At 39.0% G+C, this 19,164-nt stretch overlaps 2 protein-coding genes across 3 annotated transcripts in view; both read left to right on the top strand.

Moving 5' to 3' along the window:
- LOC145435103 (kelch repeat and BTB domain-containing protein 3-like) overlaps positions 1-19,164 on the top strand; it is a 273,848-nt gene that overhangs the window by 220,016 nt on the left and 34,668 nt on the right. The window lies entirely within an intron of this gene.
- LOC145436383 (uncharacterized) lies at positions 2,763-6,065 on the top strand. Of its 2 annotated transcripts, XM_080313726.1 has the most exons (5): positions 2,763-3,242; positions 3,854-4,320; positions 4,402-4,615; positions 4,691-5,159; positions 5,369-6,065. In XM_080313726.1, exons 1-3 carry the CDS (start codon positions 3,093-3,095, stop codon positions 4,508-4,510), a joined length of 726 nt encoding a protein of 241 aa, XP_080169852.1. In that variant the 5' UTR covers positions 2,763-3,092; the 3' UTR covers positions 4,511-4,615; positions 4,691-5,159; positions 5,369-6,065. The 2 variants fall into 2 exon arrangements, with proteins under 2 accessions (XP_080169852.1, XP_080169853.1); XM_080313727.1 differs by lacking the exon at positions 4,402-4,615.

The raw sequence follows: 19,164 nt of genomic DNA, 5'->3' as shown, positions 1-19,164 counted from the left end.
TTCTGTGGGATAATTATATCATTTGATTGGCCCAGTTGATACATTTGGTGACGTTTAAAACGCCAATATGTACTTCAGCATTGTGGCATTATGTTGTCCGAGTCGTCGCTAGTTATCGTGTGCATCAATAGGCTATCGGTCCAGTGAAATGTAGGATTATAATTAGCAATATGACGTCACGTGACGTCATGAGGCTCACACCATCCCTAGTATGTAATGTAAGCGAGACGAGCAACCGTAATGAAATGTTATCAGTAAGGCATATTTTTATTACTTAAAAAAAGGAAAATTTTGACCTAAAAAATCCTTTTGACTTCTTTTGACCTAAACAAACTGAATTTTGACCAAAGTTGACCTAACTTATGCAAATTAGGTGTTTTCCCACATTTACCAGAAATTGTACCACTTATCTTCATTTCGGGTTGGAACTGGCTGTCCTAACTAAGAAGTTTGGCCTCAAAAATGTTTTGGCTCAGAAACAAGCAACTTTTTACATGAAAAAAAAACAATATTTTAACGAAATCTGGCCCTATGAAGAATTTTAGTGCTTACAATATGTATTATGGTGGAAATAATTAGGATTTTTTGTAGTGCAACAAGAGATAGGCTACTTTCCTACATTCATGGGTAGAAAATGCATGTCCTTACTAAGAAGCATGCCAAGGACGTTCAACAGTAGCAGTTGATGGCTGACAACACTCAAGTTGTGCGTACACCGCTAGTGACACACCGTGTTGCTTCATTCTGACAATGTTGTCAACATCACAATTTTCCATCATGCGCTTCTTAATACAAGAATGATGCAATGCCCAAGAAGTCTTTAGTTAGGATATTGCGATACGTTGATCAATGACCATAACACCATGTCTATACCTATTTGTTTTATTTGACCATTTATGAGTCACAATGAGCAGACAATTAACTGTTTACAACGGTAGGCCTATAAAATAGGCTACAAGCTGTAAATTATCAAATGATAATTTCACCGACAGTACAAAATCTACGATATAAACGAAATGCAGACGTCAAAAAACTTTTGACTTTATGAAAAAGTTTGACAAATTTTGACCTAACGCTACAATTTTGACAAAATTTAGACAAATTTTGACATGTCAAAACAAAAGCGTCCTTATCAGTTTACAATTCACTGTTATTTATCAAACCACGGTCGTGACTGTCGGATTCAGAATGTTGTGTTAAATGTAAGCGGAGAAACGCACTGTTCAGAGCATCGTATCTAGCCGATCCATCGTCAAACATTGACGCAAAAGTCGAAGCTTTTTCTTACTACGAAAAGGAATATTACGTAATGCTTTAGTTAACCTATTGGTAACCAAATTTCATCGCAGACATGTTGGACGATGAGGTGAGCAATCAGAAAAGAATTCGACTTCAGGCTCCTAGGCCACGCCACACTAGTCAATACGCATCTCAATGCCCAAGAAACAGAAAGTACTACAATTGAGATTATATTTAAGCAGGAGTTATAGGTTTAGCCTATGGTGCTTTTGAAACACGACCATAAACGATTCACACATACCAATTGAAATTGATTGACTTCAAAATGAGTTTATAAAACGTCGCAAAGGGTTTCGTTCAATCGACTTCAACCGATAGTCCTGACAACTTACAGAATTACGTATATTCACAATGCACATGTCCATAATAAGTAAATACCGCGTAATATATTTTCCGTATTCATGATTCGTAATCCATTCTTGAACTATTTTCTTCTTGACAGATGTTGGTAACTCCTAAATTGGCGCAGGGCCAGGCAAAACCACTGAAATAGTAAAAGGGCAACTCAAATCTGTAATTACGTATTGTAGAATCACTTCATTACTGACCATGACCACATATTGCTGTTTAACGCCCGAACCTATGTCCTACATTTGAAAGCATGCAAACACCTGTACCCTCTTTTGTTGATGTTCCGGTTTCACACTTGACTTGTTATTCCTAATAGTGTTGGTACAGCAAAGAGGGTGGTCCTCATCGCAGCCCAATGAAAAACTTACACCATCACAAATAAAACAGGAAACTCGGCTAATATAAACATCTTGGAACTGCGAATTCCCATACACGCGAAGCGTGACATAGTCCGAATAACTTCACAACGGGGACGATCGGAAGATGATGCATTGGCTTTTATTATATGGCCGGTAGGTTGCGCGTGGAAACCTATAGTTACAAAATCACGTGTCGTCATGCACTGCCATGCACGCGTGTCAACGCGAATCGGATTTTGGACAGTATTAAACGCACAATTTCCAGAACTTATATCTAGAATTCTAGATTCATTCCGTCGCATTGACAACATATGTATAACTAGTTTATATCGATAGATTGATTGTTCCTAACATGTAAATGGTCAATGGTTGCAATGGTCAGTGACGATTTATATGGAAGGATGATCAATTAGTAGATATTAAAACCAGTATACATTGTTCACTGGATTATTTGCGATGCTCCATCCGTATCGTATGGTAATCTTGGATAGGCGAGGTGACTGGAGCCCTGGAGGGTTATATAACGATTGCATAACGAATCCGCCCATAATGGATAACAACCGTGGGATATTCGCAAAAATCGTCTTTCACTACTCGCCTCGAATCGTTACAATCAAGACTCGAACCTGAATCGAGTACTAATTGTAATGATTCCAGTCGAGTGCTCAGGAACGATCTTTTCAAGATCTGAAATCATACTCACAGTTATGTTATCAACAAGAGTTAAGTTTCGATACTTTTCTCCCAACTAGGGTTCTGGTAAATATCAGGCTGATTTAAATCAGTGTGATATAAATCAGGTTTTTTCCTTTGATTTTTGATTTTAATTTTACCGTTTTGATATAAATGATTTTTTGGTTTTTATTTTTTATTTTTAAAAAGATGTGTGAATATATATTTTTGGACAACCATTGTATATTGACACAACCCGGACATCGTTTTTCGTCACCGGTACCGGCACGGTTTAGCGAATCGAGGGCAAGGCGGGAACAGAGTGCTCGCAATAGGCGGTGACGGTGATCAGCCAGTTCTTGAGCTTTGCTGTGGATTCGGTGTGTCCGTGGTGCTGCTGTTTACAAGGCGATGGTGGGAGGGCGAAAACGAAACTCAGTCTGTAGTATATATCGGGAGATTCCCGCATCTCTAATGCCAAAGCGATGCAAAAGAGCCGTTTGCATTTATTGCGGTGCTGACATGATGGGTCAAGTAATCAGAATGAAAACTCATACGCAGGTAAGATACCATGTTACTGTATTATGAGTGAATCTAATTCATGTAATCGCTTGAATACTGCGTGTGCATGGTACTACGTTGACAGGGTATGGGCAGATTACAGCACTGCTACCGAACTCTCTTTGCATATCTAAAAACCCTTGCTTACGGTATGCTTGATGTGGTAATATCTAATATGCAACACGTCAACCGAAAGATACTTACCGTAGCACATAGTCCTAGACAACATCTTTTGAGCCTACTTCCTTATCCACAACTACAAGATTATCAATAGCTAGTGTTCCCCATGAACATGTCTAAGCTTATGGCATCAATAATTAGGGTTATGATGTTACGTATCATCACGCAATTATGGCTGGGGTATTGTAGATAGCATAGGTTTGGGGCTAGCGTAAGGTTTGGTTGTCTTCGGGGCAACGGGTATGGGTGATGAATGATCGCACTATACCGTAGCGATGAATCAATATTAATATCGGCAACCGCGGTTTGTCATGGTCATGCTGTGTATAAGAAAGTACAGGCTCCCTTGACGGCTTGACCCTTCTTAGTCATGGAGTCTAATAAATCAAGTGTGGATTATTGTATCAGATTTATGTTAAATATATCTCTAGACTTGCAAGAAGACGCCTCAGAAGTTGAGGTCAGAGTTCCGAGAATCTGATGAAGGCCCAGGCTCTAGTAATGCGCTGCAGCAAGATTTTTCTGGACAGAAGACTATAACCAACTATGTGACTAGACCCTTGACGAAGAACCAAGAATATTCCAGTTACGAGTCGCCTGTTCTGTCATTTATCTCGGGTATTCATGCATTTGGACATTCATTTTTTGGTGATAATATCCCCCATCATGTTTTATGTTACACAGGAAATATACCTTGGAATCAGTTAAACAACATGCATTTTAGACGATTTTGTCATTCGTTGCGACCAGATTTTAATTTGCCGAGCGTAGAACAGGCATCCGGCTCCATACTATGTGGTCTCAACTCAAAAGTATCAACTGCAATTGAACAATTTGTCAATAATGCTCATACTCTGACGATTGTTAGTGACACATGGACAAGTAGTTCCAGTCAAAAGTATGTTGCATAATATGCATGCCTGTCTGTTAGCAACTCTCATCTAGGTAATATAAAACATACTCAAATTCTATTTTGCAGCTTTTCAAGTTGGATCATTGTTAATGAGTTGGGTTCAAAGAAACTGTTAGCGGTTGAACCCTCTGATCCAACCAAACGAAGTGAAGACATTGTGCAAGATGTCACTTGAAAAGCAAAAGAACTGCTTGGAATGAAATCCAATGGAAAACTATTGCTGAACTTTGTGTCCGATAGCGCCAGCGCTTATGCGAAAGCGAGACGATTGCTCGTGCAGGTATGTCTGTATTATTTGGTTTTAATAGTAATCATTGTTTTTGGAGTTAGTATAACCATGAGATTTGTTTTTCAGAATTCTGAATCGGGCATAACCTTGACAGGTGCATGTCTGGCTCACCAGTCGAATCTTCTCGTTAAAGACCTGATGGGCATCAGTCGTGTGTGGAATATAGTTGAAAAGGTGATCACTGTTGCATCTTTCATCCGACGATCAGTTGCTCTCCGTAGCTCAATCTCTCGATATATGGGCCGGGAAAAGATCCCCATGTGGTTACCTAGCGAGACAAGATGGTATTCCTTCTCCGAAACATTGAAGCATGTCATAAATGTTGAAGCAGCTATTCAAGTAAGTAATTCATAGATTTCTGTGACATTTGCATGAAGTCATCTTTTTTTCAAGGTTGTGTTTGTTCAAGAAACGTCAAAACTGCACTTGAATACAGCGAGTGCATGTACTGTTCGAACAATCATCAATGATCAGAAATTTTGGGAAGATACTAAAGCAATCTATGGTCTACTCAAGCCGTATTATGTCATTACTGGTTAGTTGCTGAAAAACTTCATTTTGCGGCAGTTGAACAACACTCTGAGCAAAAAAGTAACGAGGCGACTGTTCGACACTGGCAATCATAACTATGCTACTTCATTCAAATTATATTGTAAATAATTTGTACATAAAAATAAAGTTGTAAATAATTAACTCAGAGTTAACAGGTGATATGTTTGAATCGTAAATCTTGCATTTTTACAGCCATCTCAGAATTGGACAATACTTCCGCTGGGCTAATCCTATCAAGCTGGATGTGGCTCAAGCTTGAGATAAAAAAGACTACCGCTCTGGATGCTGATGAGAAGAGTCTGGTTTTATCAAAGATGCAACGAAGAACGGAAAACTATGTCGAGGACCATCATCTATTGGCCTGGGTTCTAGATCCCCGAGTTAGAGGCTGTGGCTTGAACATGACTGGCAAAAGGCTTGTTCGGGATCCGGCCAAAAAAATATTTTCAAAAATCTTGAAGTTATGCTTCGAGTGAAAGATCACTTCATGGATACTGACTCTGGAACTGGCAAAGTGGAAAAGGCGATGAGAAAAATCAACGCCTTGCTGGCAGAGACCACTCCAGACATCAACAGCTATGCTCATGATGAAGATGCTACTGAAGATGCAACCGTTACGGATGCTGCTGATTTGACGCAATATGTCTGCTTGGTACTAGAACAGATATCGAACAATCCTAGCCATCAACATTTCTCTGCTCGGTTGAATATTTTCCAGTACGCAGATGAAGATTCAGAGCCTCGAATTATTCAGTTGATGCGATTTGCCGCAGCACCTTCATTTAGATGATTTTCAATCGTCTCAAACTCATTGTTGTTGTTGTTTCAGTTGGTGTGTTGTTGTTTTAGTTGTTCTAAGTAAAAATAATAATAAAAAGCAAAAAAATCATGGTTTTTATTATGGTTAGATTTTATCGCTTCGAATCAGAGGCAAATTGATATTTACCGGAACCCTACTCCCAACCGTGGAAAGTTTGTCCGAGTCCGAGGCTATAGGATCAAGCCCGACATGCAAACCTTTAAGCCTCACAATTGTAAACCATTTGTAAAATATCGGAATTCTGGTAAAATATTCTTCGGATTGCTTGCTTATCTGCGAGGACCCGAGCGATCAAATCTTACGCTCAGACTAACACATTATTATTGAACCGCAGGTCCTTTTTGTAGTCAATTTGATATTACGTGTAAGAAACGAATTGAGTATATTGATAGATAAAATGAAGCGCAAATCAGAACTATATGCTGTGAATTTTATTACCTGCACAGCTCGCCAACATGTCGGATTAGGGATTACATATAGTTCTGTTAGTAGATATGTCGTATTTCAATTTTATTCCGCAAAAGGCAACAACTGAATGAGGAGACGAATTACTCTCGGAGCTTAATCGATCATCGTTTTATACAACAAAATTTGCGGTACAATGAAAAAATAGTAAAGATGTCAAACCAATTTGGTAAAGTCCAATCCAGGTTTCTCAACCTGTGGTATACGTACCACCAGTGGTAGACGAGGTCATTTCTGTTAAATGCATATATCTTTTAAAGTAACATGACAGTTTTGACAAATCGTTAACGTAATATACAATAATCTTGTGATTCTATTACATGTTAGTACTTGGTATATTACTAATTGTAATTGTTGATATATTTGATGTTTTCGTTTTAGGTGTTTATATATATATGTATTGTCATTTGTAGACTATATGTTAATGTGATTTAAACAAGAATAGTTCAAATACCCAATCTATATATTTAAAAGCTCATTGGTAATAATCTGACGAATATTGGTATACGCTGCTATCCGATCTATTTTCAGAACAGGCTCACGGGCTACTCATCGGATGCTCGCGGGCACCGCGTTGGTGACCCCTGGTGTAGCGCGTGCTAAATATCACAAGACAACCGTTAGGGGGAAACATTTTGTAGGTTTGGTTTTCATCGACATATATCCGATCTCAAAATTGAACAGCAAAATTCACTGTGAGCCCGTTCGATCGAGTTTTAAGGGTAATTTAGAAATCGATATATTCTATATTGACTTTTCTTTTTCATCTCCGAAAATTAATGTTTTCTCAGATTTCCACACGGCTGACCCCAAGATGGCATCCAAGACTGAGACTGTGCTTTGTCCACTTGGTGCAGTTATTCGGGGCGCGGTTAATTATTGGGGAGACATATTCTCTTTTAGATTAGGATTTAAATATATATAAAACATAAAATGTTAACTGATTCAATTGCAGATTTTTTTCTTGTCGCATTAACTAGGGTCACCATATTTTGAGATCTGGAAAGGACGACAATTTTTCACTGGAGGTAAAAGTTACTACATCGGAAGAGAATATAGTAGAATTTTATACTTGGAGAGCTAGTTTCGTTGTGTTGACTACACCAAAAGGTCATTTTACCGCTTTAACTCCCAGAATACGCTACGTAGCCATACGTTAGCAGACTTGTGCGCAGGCCAATTACCAAGGTGCTCTTATACGTATCCACTATGAAAGGTAGGTATGGATAATACATAGCAACATCACTAGGAGAAGGTTATTTGCCGTACACTACACATTTACCGTCGGTTCGCGAGCTCGATAGGCCAATGGTGCTCAACCATTACGATGAAAATGATGCTATGCTTCGTTAGCTGAAATCGGTTGCCATCATTTTATATGCTATATGCGGGTGTGGAGAGATTATTGCTGTCGGTCACTCGTAGCTGTGGAAACGGTGTTCTTTCGCTCGGGTACTTGGTCGTTTAGTGTGTGTCATATCATATGCGAATGAGTAGGCGTAGAAATCAAACACATTAGTCGAACTTACTGAAAAATATTTGTGCATATAACTTGTAACTCGAGCATATTTATTTATATCATAGGTGGTGTTGGCAGTGTTGAATGTACCAATGGTAAATCAACGTGTGCAGATCGTGTTGAACCAAGTAAACAATCACTGGGCGGTACGGTCATCACTTTTATCAAATAGAGTCAGACTTTTGAACACTGCAGTGATGACTTAAGCAATAGTGAGATATTCAGCTTTTCTAATTTACGAGGCCAGTGACTTTTGGTCAGAGGTGGCAAGTGATACATGGCAGTGCCTTACCTGTCGTCAGCATATGTAAACGAAATTTTTCAAGCGATGGATAATTATAACACCAATATGTATGTTCATTGTTCATGACTGACTGACCAAAAACCAGGGAATTTCCATATGTAGGGGAGATGTGGTACCGATGGATCAAAAGTTGCAAAATGATCTCTGGCTCTCAAATCTTCAGCCGAGAATAGCAGATCTTTTGCTGTCTCAACACTTCGATACAAGCTCTACCTATCGCGTACATTTACATGAATATCCGCCCTTTCAAAAATATTTATAAACGTTTAAAATTTGTTGCTCGAACGTGTCATCGGTCCCCACCCGGTGGGTCCAAAGGCACACGACCATAGGACCTATGAGACATACGCTCAAAAACTCAAATTTGTTAACTTGTTTTGTTGTGTACTATAAGCTAAGATAGAGCAAGCCAATGACGAATGTTTCGTCGCGACCTTCAAGAATAAAATAGATTATATGAACTCAAATGTTGCCATAAAACATGTTTTGATTTACGCCTAAACTTACAAAATTAATGCCACATACATATTATACCCGCAAATCGACATTTTGACTTTCAGATACCTCGTAATAGCGAGAAAACACCACAGGTAACTATGATTTACAGCCTATATATGTGTAGGCGAGTTTCTGTTGTTAAGTGATTAGTTGGTCCATCTATTTTGCGTGATTTGGCTATGGCACCATAGGTCCCCCACCCCATAAATATTGTAATTGACTTGAAAATAGTCCACTCGAGGATGGTATTGATTCAAAAAAGATGTGCCATTATATACCCTGACACAAGCCCTATACTTCACAACAAAATTATGGCGGGTTTGCTTGTCTGAAAGGTGATATATAAAAATGCAAATGTCGATCGAAATTTGCTTTACACTCCCTAAAACGAAAATCATTCGTCACAGACCCCATAACTCACGCAGGTCGAATTTTTTTGCATGTGAGGAAAGATTCTGCCAGCATGTAATTGTAGACAAATTCACAGAGTGAAATCATGGAATTATCATGGATAAATTTTCAAGTATTTTCGGTCCCAGTGATCCATAGGTACCACATCTCCCCTATTCTTAAAATATGTACCGCGAAAGGTTGGGTGAGGGTTACCGGTGATAGCGCAATTCGGCATAAACACCTCCGAATTTATAATAACTGGTATTAACAACCGAATTCTATTGTCGCACTGATTCCTTAATATTAGTAATGTCAGAGCACCAGAAACCCTCACAAGGTGGTCAAGGAATTGTTATTTGGCTTTGCTACGTACAATAACAACGCAGACCAATAATAAAGAGGTGCGACACAGATGAAATTGCCTCGTTTTATTACACTGGTCAACAAAATGATTTTTTTGGCAGAACATCTGGGAGTCGTTTTTGGGGTTTCCCAGGTTGCTGATTACGAGTATGACATTAGTTTTATCAGATTGGCTCTAGAACAGGGGCGGGCAACTTCTCCGGTCGGCGGGCCGGATATAGGAAGATGAAGCACTTGGCGGGCCGGATTACAGAATATATACATTATACCTCAATCGCGTATATCCCCCTATACAAGGAATCAACTGCATTTATTGTAAACTTCAAGTTTAAAGCATAGATACCAAAAACAGTATGTAATGAGTTTATTTGCAAGAGCTATTGAAGTCAATCAGACATCTATGGTCGTTCAATATTGTCAACTCGTTTTTTAAACTCTGGTTGCATGTCGTATGCGGGAACCCTTAGTAAAGACTGCACGCGAACATCAGTTATATTGGAACGTAGCCTTCCTCGGTAATGTTCGTGGCAGTGTTGGGATCAAGTCACTACCTTCGAGTCAAAAGTCATCCCGAGTCATTGCACATTTTGACTCGAGTCAAGTCACTCGATTTTCAAAGGTGACTCGAGTCAAGTCAAGTCACTCGATATTTGGAGTTGACTCGAGTCCAGTCGAGTCCAGTCAAGTCACGAATCAAGGCACTAGTCGAATCAAGGTTGAAATTTCAAAGTAGTAGACATGATTCAAAGTCATTACATTTTGCTAACTGTTTTGAATACAGATGAAGTACCCATTCATTCTGAATCGAGAAACGAATAAATAGTTGATTGTACGCGCAAAAGGCGCCATATCGCTCACGCTACGCAGAACTGCTCAACTACACAAGTACAGCGGTATAGCCTCAGTCTATAAATATCAGCCAAAATATAGGATAAAATACGAAACCTAAAAAAGTTTAAAAATGATATAGCTCAATACCCTAGCCACCTACTCATCTACGATATACAATTATAAACGTATGAGCGATATTCATTTGATTTAAATTATATACAAGAGGGTTGGTTGAGGTGAGCAAGTTTGCGACAACGTAAGCTGTTGCATAAGCTCCGATCCCTGCATTTGCGATCAATTTATTCGTGATATAAAAATGGAGGCTCGGTAAAACGCACAATCATTGAGTCATTGGTTGGCAATTCGAAATTATATAAGATACACCGATTTAGTCGACATCGATTACTTGATGACTTGAAATTGACTCGTAAATTTTGCTTCGCGTCACGAGTCAATCTGCATTTCTGAAGCGTCGAGTCAAGTCAAGTCATTTTTCCAAGGTGACTCGAGTCAAGTCAAATAATACGAAAAGGAATACTCGAGTCATCCCAACACTGGTTCATGGTCGAAAATGTAGATAGATCCGAATAGAGCAAGTAGTTTAATGTCCATCTTTTTCAGGTTGGCAAACTTGGATTCATCCTGTGACGCATAAAATTTGCCAATACTTTCAGAATAAGTTTCACTTTCAGAGCACAACTCTCGGCGGGCCGGTCAAAATCCCTTCGCGGGCCGGATCCGGCCCGCGGGCCGTATGTTGCCCGCCCCTGCTCTAGAAGATACGCATTCCCACAAAAACAGTCCAAATTATTCCGACAATTCCGACAATCGCAGAGCAGTGACGCAATGCGCCATCCACCTCGCAAACACACGGTGTAGTATGAATCGTGTGTAGTTGAGCTGAGACGGTTAAAAGGTAGCGCAGAGCAAATACATTCCCTTGCTGATATAATTGTTATGTATTAATTATCGACCCGCACCTACCTTCAGTTGTGGAAAGTGTGGCAGCTTCTTAGGTGGCCTGCGTGTGAAGAGTACTAACGTGACAAAAAACAAGTCGTCAACTGAATCCGCAACCATTTGGTTTTATGTATTCGTAAAATTTGAATTTGAAGGGTCATACCTCACCCAGGAATCGCGCAGCACGTCAATGTATGAGGATTATTTATGTTTTCCATAATTCGTCTGGGCATTTGCAGTCCTCACCATATTTTGTCATAATTAGTGTTATATCCTTTGATGTAGGCCTACACAATATAGATCCAATTACCCTTAACTGCTGCAGTAGACTCCCTGATGATCAGGTATCTGTACTGCAGCATTATCTCGGAATTACTGCATATCTGTGCATAATTATAGTATCACTTATTTTATTACATATATCGTTTATGAATTTTAATTCGTGTACTCGTGTATTTTGTGTCATGTAATATTGGAGTTCCATGTTCGAATTTTTTCCACAATGACTAAATTCCCATTCTCTCTCTCAGTTGTCACCCGGACTAATTGTCTTCCGAAATCATCGAGGCCCACATAATTATTTACAAAAAAGGTCCAGAGACCCCATCATTAATTATAAGTCTATCCCAGCAAACACCCGATCTCCCACGGACTTACGGGTACGTCCACAATTGTGCCCAGTCGTCCCACGTCCCACTTTTAGTGACTGAGGACTTGCTAAGTAGGTCACAAATTGACGTCCTATTATGTAACTCCAAGAGACCCCCAGAGGAAGTAACTTTAAGAGTGCTCCTATGCCAGTCACCAATGACCATTCCAGTGGATGTCATAATAGTGTGATGCCTGGATGCCACCGACACTGGAGTTGATTTGGATGTCCTTACTGGGAAATCGTTTCTATGAACTCAAATGTGCATTATTCTGCAGTCAATGCTGAATAAGTTGTGTTGAATACAGTCATGATACAAGTGAAATCTAGTGGAGTGAAGCCGTGAATGTTGATATGGTGTGACTTTCTCATCGCGTGGAACTTCACAAGCCCGGCTGTCGATCATTGCGGTCGCACAGTGCTAAAGAGGCTCGATATAATGTGCGATACAGAGGCACAGTGGCTTATTTTATTGTGACATGACTGGGTCGAAAATGCCCACATCAGGGGCAAATACTCGTAATGCATGTGAAATATTCCGATATCAGAACTTGATATTCGTCATGATGGGATTGTGATGACTATTCCAATCACGGAACAACGCAGTAAGCAATCCTCTCGGCTATTTCGATAATGGAGTCGAACACGCCTGTTGCTTCAGATTCATCCAACCATAAAACCAGAAGCCTGCCTTCTTCTATTTGGCTAGCATCGCCCATGCGCCGCGCGTGTAATTCAATTTGATCACCGTATGTAGCAATGGCGGAGGGACGAATTATCACAGTAATGGTTTAGTTCATAATTGGAAACGTTAACAGCGTGGACTGTGAGATGTCTCTATCATGAGTACCGGAAGTGCAGGGAGCTTGGTATTTGAGTGCTATATTTAATAAACAGCAATAGTCTCGATCATCATGAACTGCTGATGCGATATAATGAATTCGATTATATGATTATAGTGACACGGCTGTAATATCACCTACAGACGGAATTGATCGACCCGCTGCTAATTGGTAACTCATGCAAGCCGATAATTCTTGTAGTAGGCTACATTTGATACTATATGATAATGTATTGATCATAGAAGTCTGATTTATTGTGCTCTGTTCCATAATGTCTCACAAGCAATAACTTGCCATTTCATGTGCATCCTGTGAAAAGTTTTACAAGGATTTCCTAGGACTGCAGGACCCAATCAGCAAACCAGATGCCGCATAAAGTAATGTACCGGTATTTTATAACATATCGGTATATACTGAATTTTGAAATGTTATGTATAGGCTTACAGAAATGTGGAATGTTCCTTTATGGAATGTGAGATTGCTGAATTTGTGGATGCATGAAGATTGTAGCATCACATTAACATCCATTTTCGTATTTTTGTGTCTACAACAGTATATAACCATAACCATCTATAATAGCGTTAATAAAATAATTGAGGCTTTCAGTGAACATGTAAGAATTTTTGGCAATATTGGTTTATATTTAGGGTATTTTAGGAACAACATTATAATAGTTTGTTAGCCATCTTTAACCTCGCTCTAATCAAAGGATACTCAAACACTAAACCAATTATAAACTCTATAAACTTAACATGTTCATGGCCCGGTGCAGACGGGTTGTTGGCAATGTTACCGCAATGTTGGCACGGCCTCCGTGCATACTTTTATTGCTTGATTATAACTTTCGATATTAGTATATATACACGGAAACATTGCCTACATTGCAGCAGTATCAAAAAAGTAGGCTATGGATGGGCCCTAAGGAAGGCTGATTGCTCATGGTCATCTTGCCGTCGATAAGAAAACACAACCTTATTATCAATGGATTCTTACTATATATGGATGGGACATATCTGTGTTTGTGTATACAAAGTTACTTCATTTCTACCAGGAGACTAGATATTGAACAGGCAATGTTATGTAGTTCTAAACTTCATAGGAAGGCGCCGCAGTGGTGCATTGTTCATGGATCAAGATGTTAAATTATGTAAGTTGAAGTTACGAACTATATATGATGATTTATGATATTTCATTAATTAGCAATTTATTACCCTGAAAAAAGTGCCATCGATGATGCGGAAATATACAATTGACGGTGGTTCGCAATCGGGCTGCTAAAACGTGCTGGGTGGAACTATAATTTTATTATAAACTGCATTGTTATAGTGGCACAGAGCGTGTAATTTCAGTAGGCTGTCTTGACAATAGTCACATATTTGGCTCGAATCATAAGAATTGATACTCGTTCGAGATTTGAGTAACCATACCAATGTGCTCAGCCCTACTGATTAGTCATTGTAGTGCGTAGAATGTGCGAATGGTCCAGCTTGAACTTCATTGTCTTTTTTTACAGGATATTCTAGATTCCTGGCTTGGCTTCTTGACAAATGGCTTCAATACAGACATTATAATATCTTTGATTATTTAGATCGGCAATGTCTTCAATTGATAGTGTTCAACAACGTCAAGAACACTGTACAAAGTATGTCTTGATGACTGGAACCAAAAACGTTCGGAAGAACTACTGCCACATGGAACAAGCGTTGCTGTAAAATCAGTGCTGCGTCATCCTCAGGAAAAAGTCAAAAGGTATTAAACATTGAATACACTTCATGGAAACCAGAGGCTGTGAAAGTAATCATCTTTTGAACTGAAGTAGATGTAATGTTATGGATTTATACACACCCAGAGGTAACAACTTTAAAGTTGCATTAGATCTACTCGAAATGGAAGTAGATAATGCACTTCTGGAAAGTATACAAATAATAAGTTTGAAAAAGTAGATTTAGTCGAGGTGTTGCGTAGGCATTCTTAGCGTTTAATCATAGTTGGTGGTCAAAGTACATATTGTTTGCACCGGAGTTTAAATAGTTGCAACGCCTTGAATTTCTACTGTACAATTAGCCATCTACCAGGCTTGTAAAATTACTTCAAAATGAAGTAAAAAGTTCTAAAAGAAGATTTTGTGCTCTATTCTATCCCAGGGGTTCTTGAACAGGGCCCGTAGACCCTTTTGTGGTACGATATGCATCGTGGAATTAGACCTATATGCTGTGGTTCTCGTGCTATGCGCAATTTTATGTGAATTGACTATCTGATTTTAATATAGGTAGCATTAGAAATTGTGTTGAAAATAAATTTTGGGCTGCTAGAAATCTTATGAGTAGCATGAAGTGTGCGATCGCTAAGGCTAAGAAACAATGCTATTACTATGGCTAAAGTTGTTGATATGTTCCAATAATAATCGAAGCCAACGTCTCATTCTGAATTAATTTGACTTTGGTAATGACAGTATAGCAACAGCCTACTTATCACGACTATATCAAAACCCGGATTAGGCTACACCGCTCAAATGCTCTGATACCAGATCAAATTTCAGTAGATTTTAAAATACAACTGTGACACGTCAAAGGTCCACCAACCGAAATAGTATAACCCAGAGTTTGATGATGTCATGATGCATCCTATTGCATCATCTCTATAACTCATTATTTTAACAAATTATGCCCAGCACAAAAATAATTTTATTGAAATATTCAAAACTGTGATTTTTTTCGTGTCAAACGTGAATAATACAATAGTAAATTATATTCTCGAGATGTTTGTGGAATGCCTGTCTGCAAGCTCCCGTCAAATAAGGCCTACATGGAAATTATACATTGAATATCCCTATCTTGCTGCGTCGTCAAAAATCCGGAAATTGACCTGCGACCACATTTGAATTTGAAGCCTCTGCTCTATATGATGTGACAACATTATGAACAAGGAAAAGTTGGAAATATCTATCTCGTATGCGAATTCGAAGAAAATGAATACCGGCTCTACATCATATCGAAGAATGTTTTTTAGATTTAAGATAATTCCTATTTTATTGTACTTTGAGACAATACATTTGTCATTCACACGATCGTGCGTAGCTACGTCCTACATGTGCCGTGTTCTGCGATATGGCGAATTTATGTTTTTAGGCCTCGCAGTGGTACATAGAATCGGAATTCTAATTCTTGTTGAATACAATTTATGTACCCTAAAAGATCATCTGTTTTGACTTATCGTTGCTCTATTCAGATTCGTGGCAAGCCCTAGTTGTAGTAGGTGATAAGTTCCAAATAAAGGTGGTCAAACTATTCATCGTTAATACCGTACTAAATAGTATAAATAGCGATTTACAAGACATCAAACTACTTCCAAGTGTCGACATGGTCAAAATATGGAGACTTGAGGAATGTCGTAGTTGTAAGTAGTTATATAGATCGCTCGTGATTCGCCATTGTGGCTTATGGGCGGGGTGGCACGGTGCCGAGAAACCGGGGGTGGCACGGTGACCCTTATCTCTTATGGCGGGGGTGGCACGGTGCCATTGTGTCTTATGGCGGGGGTCGCATGGTTACCTTTTCGGGTATACGCGCGGCGGCACGGTGCCGTGAAAACTCGTGGTGGCATGGTTACCTTTTCAGGTATAGGCGCGGTGACATGGTGACCTTTCAGGAGAGATGATTTGACTAACGTTGTGGGTATAGGCGCGGCGGCACGGTGTTGAATATGTATCAAGTAAATAGTCATGTGATTGATCCTTAGGTAATGTGTATATTCCAAATTACGGCGAGTACGACAATGATATATCGTTATTCTTATGGACGCGGCGATGATTCGTACTTTCGAGTATCTCTCGCATGGTGTTGAATATGTACGAGTCACCAACAATAACCGCGCAGACGGAAACGTGGCTTGTTGTGAGGATTAAGCAGTGCGACCTATATTTCGAATGACCTGCGCGCCGAATTATTTCTCGTCCAGCCGCTACTATCGATTATTACACTAAACCGGTCAGTGTGAAATAGTTTGATCGTAAATTATGATATATGATGTCGTAGTTTAGTCGTGTCAAATGACCGATCGTGTTCTCTTTCCCGGCTATTGATTGCTACCTGAATAATATTTTCGGCTTATTCACTGTTTCGCGCCTACAAAATAGTCTGCTGTTCACAGTCACAACTTCATCGCGATAGCACAATTTTCACACCTCGATCAGTAGAACAACACCGCACTAACCCAGTTGTCGAATCACATAGGTCAAACATTTTACGCGAAATGAAATATTGTATTGTGGTATACAAATATGCAAACTATTCTTTCAATTCAACAAGTCTAGTTAACGAATCGATTTTCAAGTTGTCGACACAGTTTTTAACACGAGTGAGTTGATATTTCTTCCCGGGTACGAGCGAGGCTTTGTTCCATTGATCCAAAACCACCTCGCCAGTATCATCCTTCAATGTAAAACTGTATAATTTCAACTCCTTTCCGGCACCAGAATTGACCGTCTTCTCCTTTCGAGAAACACAAGTAGCGGCGATCGAGCCGTATTCATCTTTATTTCCATATACCGATTCACAGGTCAATAATGGGTATTCTTCAGTCGTATGTCTCGATTTTCCATGCAGAGTTACTGACGAAGCCCGTCCTAGTAATACAGCAGGTTTTCCAGTAAACTTGTCAATTTGGACCCAACCGGATTTGACCATGAGTTTTTTTCGTTTGGAGAATGCTTTCTCAATGACCCCGAACAATTCACGATTGAAACACGTGAAAGATATCTCTTCGTTATTGCCGTCGATGAATATACCTTTGAGATATTGGCTAACGCCACCTCTTTTGGGTGATGAGACGAATTTGACGCCGACGTGAAAATTTGAAGTTGCTCCGACTTGCATAGTGTTGACGCTGTTCGATGTCATATCGTTTGATAAAGTGTCAACTTGAAATGTAACTCACTACACAAATCGAGTTGAATCGTATTTGAATGTATTGATTCGACCCAACTCAAATCCTTTGACAAATCCTATTAACGCGATCTGTTGAATCGAACGTAACCTGAATATTACTGACGCCAACATTCACCCACATCGGATCATTCACACATTCCACGCCGCTGTTTTAACACTTATAGAATCAATACCAACTATCTCTAACCCGATAATATTCAATCATTTTGGTAATTTGCCAACTTTAAATCCATTCGCGGGATGTACTAAAGGTAAATCCAAATAATCCAGAATGAAATATTTGGACTTTGACATTGCGTGAATTGAAATAGGTTTGACAAACATGACTACCAACTTTCACCAAGTCACATTTCAAGATTATACTTTGAAACAATCCTTGAAACTGACAACTCTATTCACGACTCCGTTTCCGTTTGTAAAATAGAGTTTCAGAAATACTATCACTATGACAACTCAACATTTTAACATCTCGCCATGCACAAACGAGTAAAATACAAAAACCTTGGTAAGTCAATCCGTTTGTAGTAACTCACCAAACCAAAACAAAAAGTGTCCGTATGAAAAGTAGACAAGACTACGCGAGTAATCACTACAATCCACAAACATACCAACTCAGTTGTATCCATATCCCATATTTTTTATTCAACTGTAAGATGAAGTAATTACTACTTGGCGCGCGGTTTGAGATTAACACATTACATTTGAGTATATGAGATTTGAATGTCTGACCAACGTAGTTGAGAATTCTTACAATCGAACGATGGTGTTATATTCAAAGTTATCATGCTGTGAACATAAGGATTGACGCATTGATTTGACATATGAGATTTGTAATAGTTGATCATTACTTGATTATTAAATTATGACATTATTAGACCAGGGTTGTGTTGAAGGTTATTACGATACCAACAAACTTTTCAGAAACATTGTTATTAACATATCGATTTGTAAAACTAGATTAACATGTCTGAAATGTTTTGGTTGGGAAGATTAAGCCGTGTTCGTAAAAACCACGCAGCGTATTGTGGAAATCGGGAAATAATTTACAAATGTAATTGTCTCCAGTAACCAAGACTAAAGATGAAACAACAATTTTCTTTGTTGAACAATAACCGATACAATACTTTATCGTCGTAATCTGCGGTCGGAATTGAAACACTTTCGCACATTTCCCGGTGTCAAGATATCACACTAGGTGAATTGACATATCGCCGCTTGATTAATGCTTAATCCGTTCGCGTCATTTCACACACTTTGATCATTACAAAAAACAAATTGGAATATGTTTGCTAGATGCATTCAATTCGGTTAGAAATGTCTGGTACACAACAATCGTAATATCAATGAAGTACTTGCTACACTGTAATTCACTTAACGTGTTTTGCATTGTTGTTCATT

The sequence above is a fragment of the Botryllus schlosseri genome, chromosome 3, assembly GCF_051294905.1.
Source record: "Botryllus schlosseri isolate E-star chromosome 3, Bs_hap1, whole genome shotgun sequence".
NCBI classification, from domain to species: Eukaryota; Metazoa; Chordata; class Ascidiacea; order Stolidobranchia; family Styelidae; genus Botryllus; species Botryllus schlosseri.
Note: the sequence above shows the minus strand (reverse complement) of the source record. Positions and strands in the feature narration are given on the sequence as shown.

Bases quoted from the DNA above. Each gene is read 5' to 3' on its own strand.
- LOC145436383 (XM_080313726.1), top strand. From the start codon at position 3,093: ATGGTGGGAGGGCGAAAACGAAACTCAGTCTGTAGTATATATCGGGAG. The intron at 3,243-3,853 runs GTAAGATACCAT...ATATATCTCTAG, and splicing joins GAATGAAAACTCATACGCAG to ACTTGCAAGAAGACGCCTCA. The intron at 4,321-4,401 runs GTATGTTGCATA...TCTATTTTGCAG, and splicing joins ACAAGTAGTTCCAGTCAAAA to CTTTTCAAGTTGGATCATTG.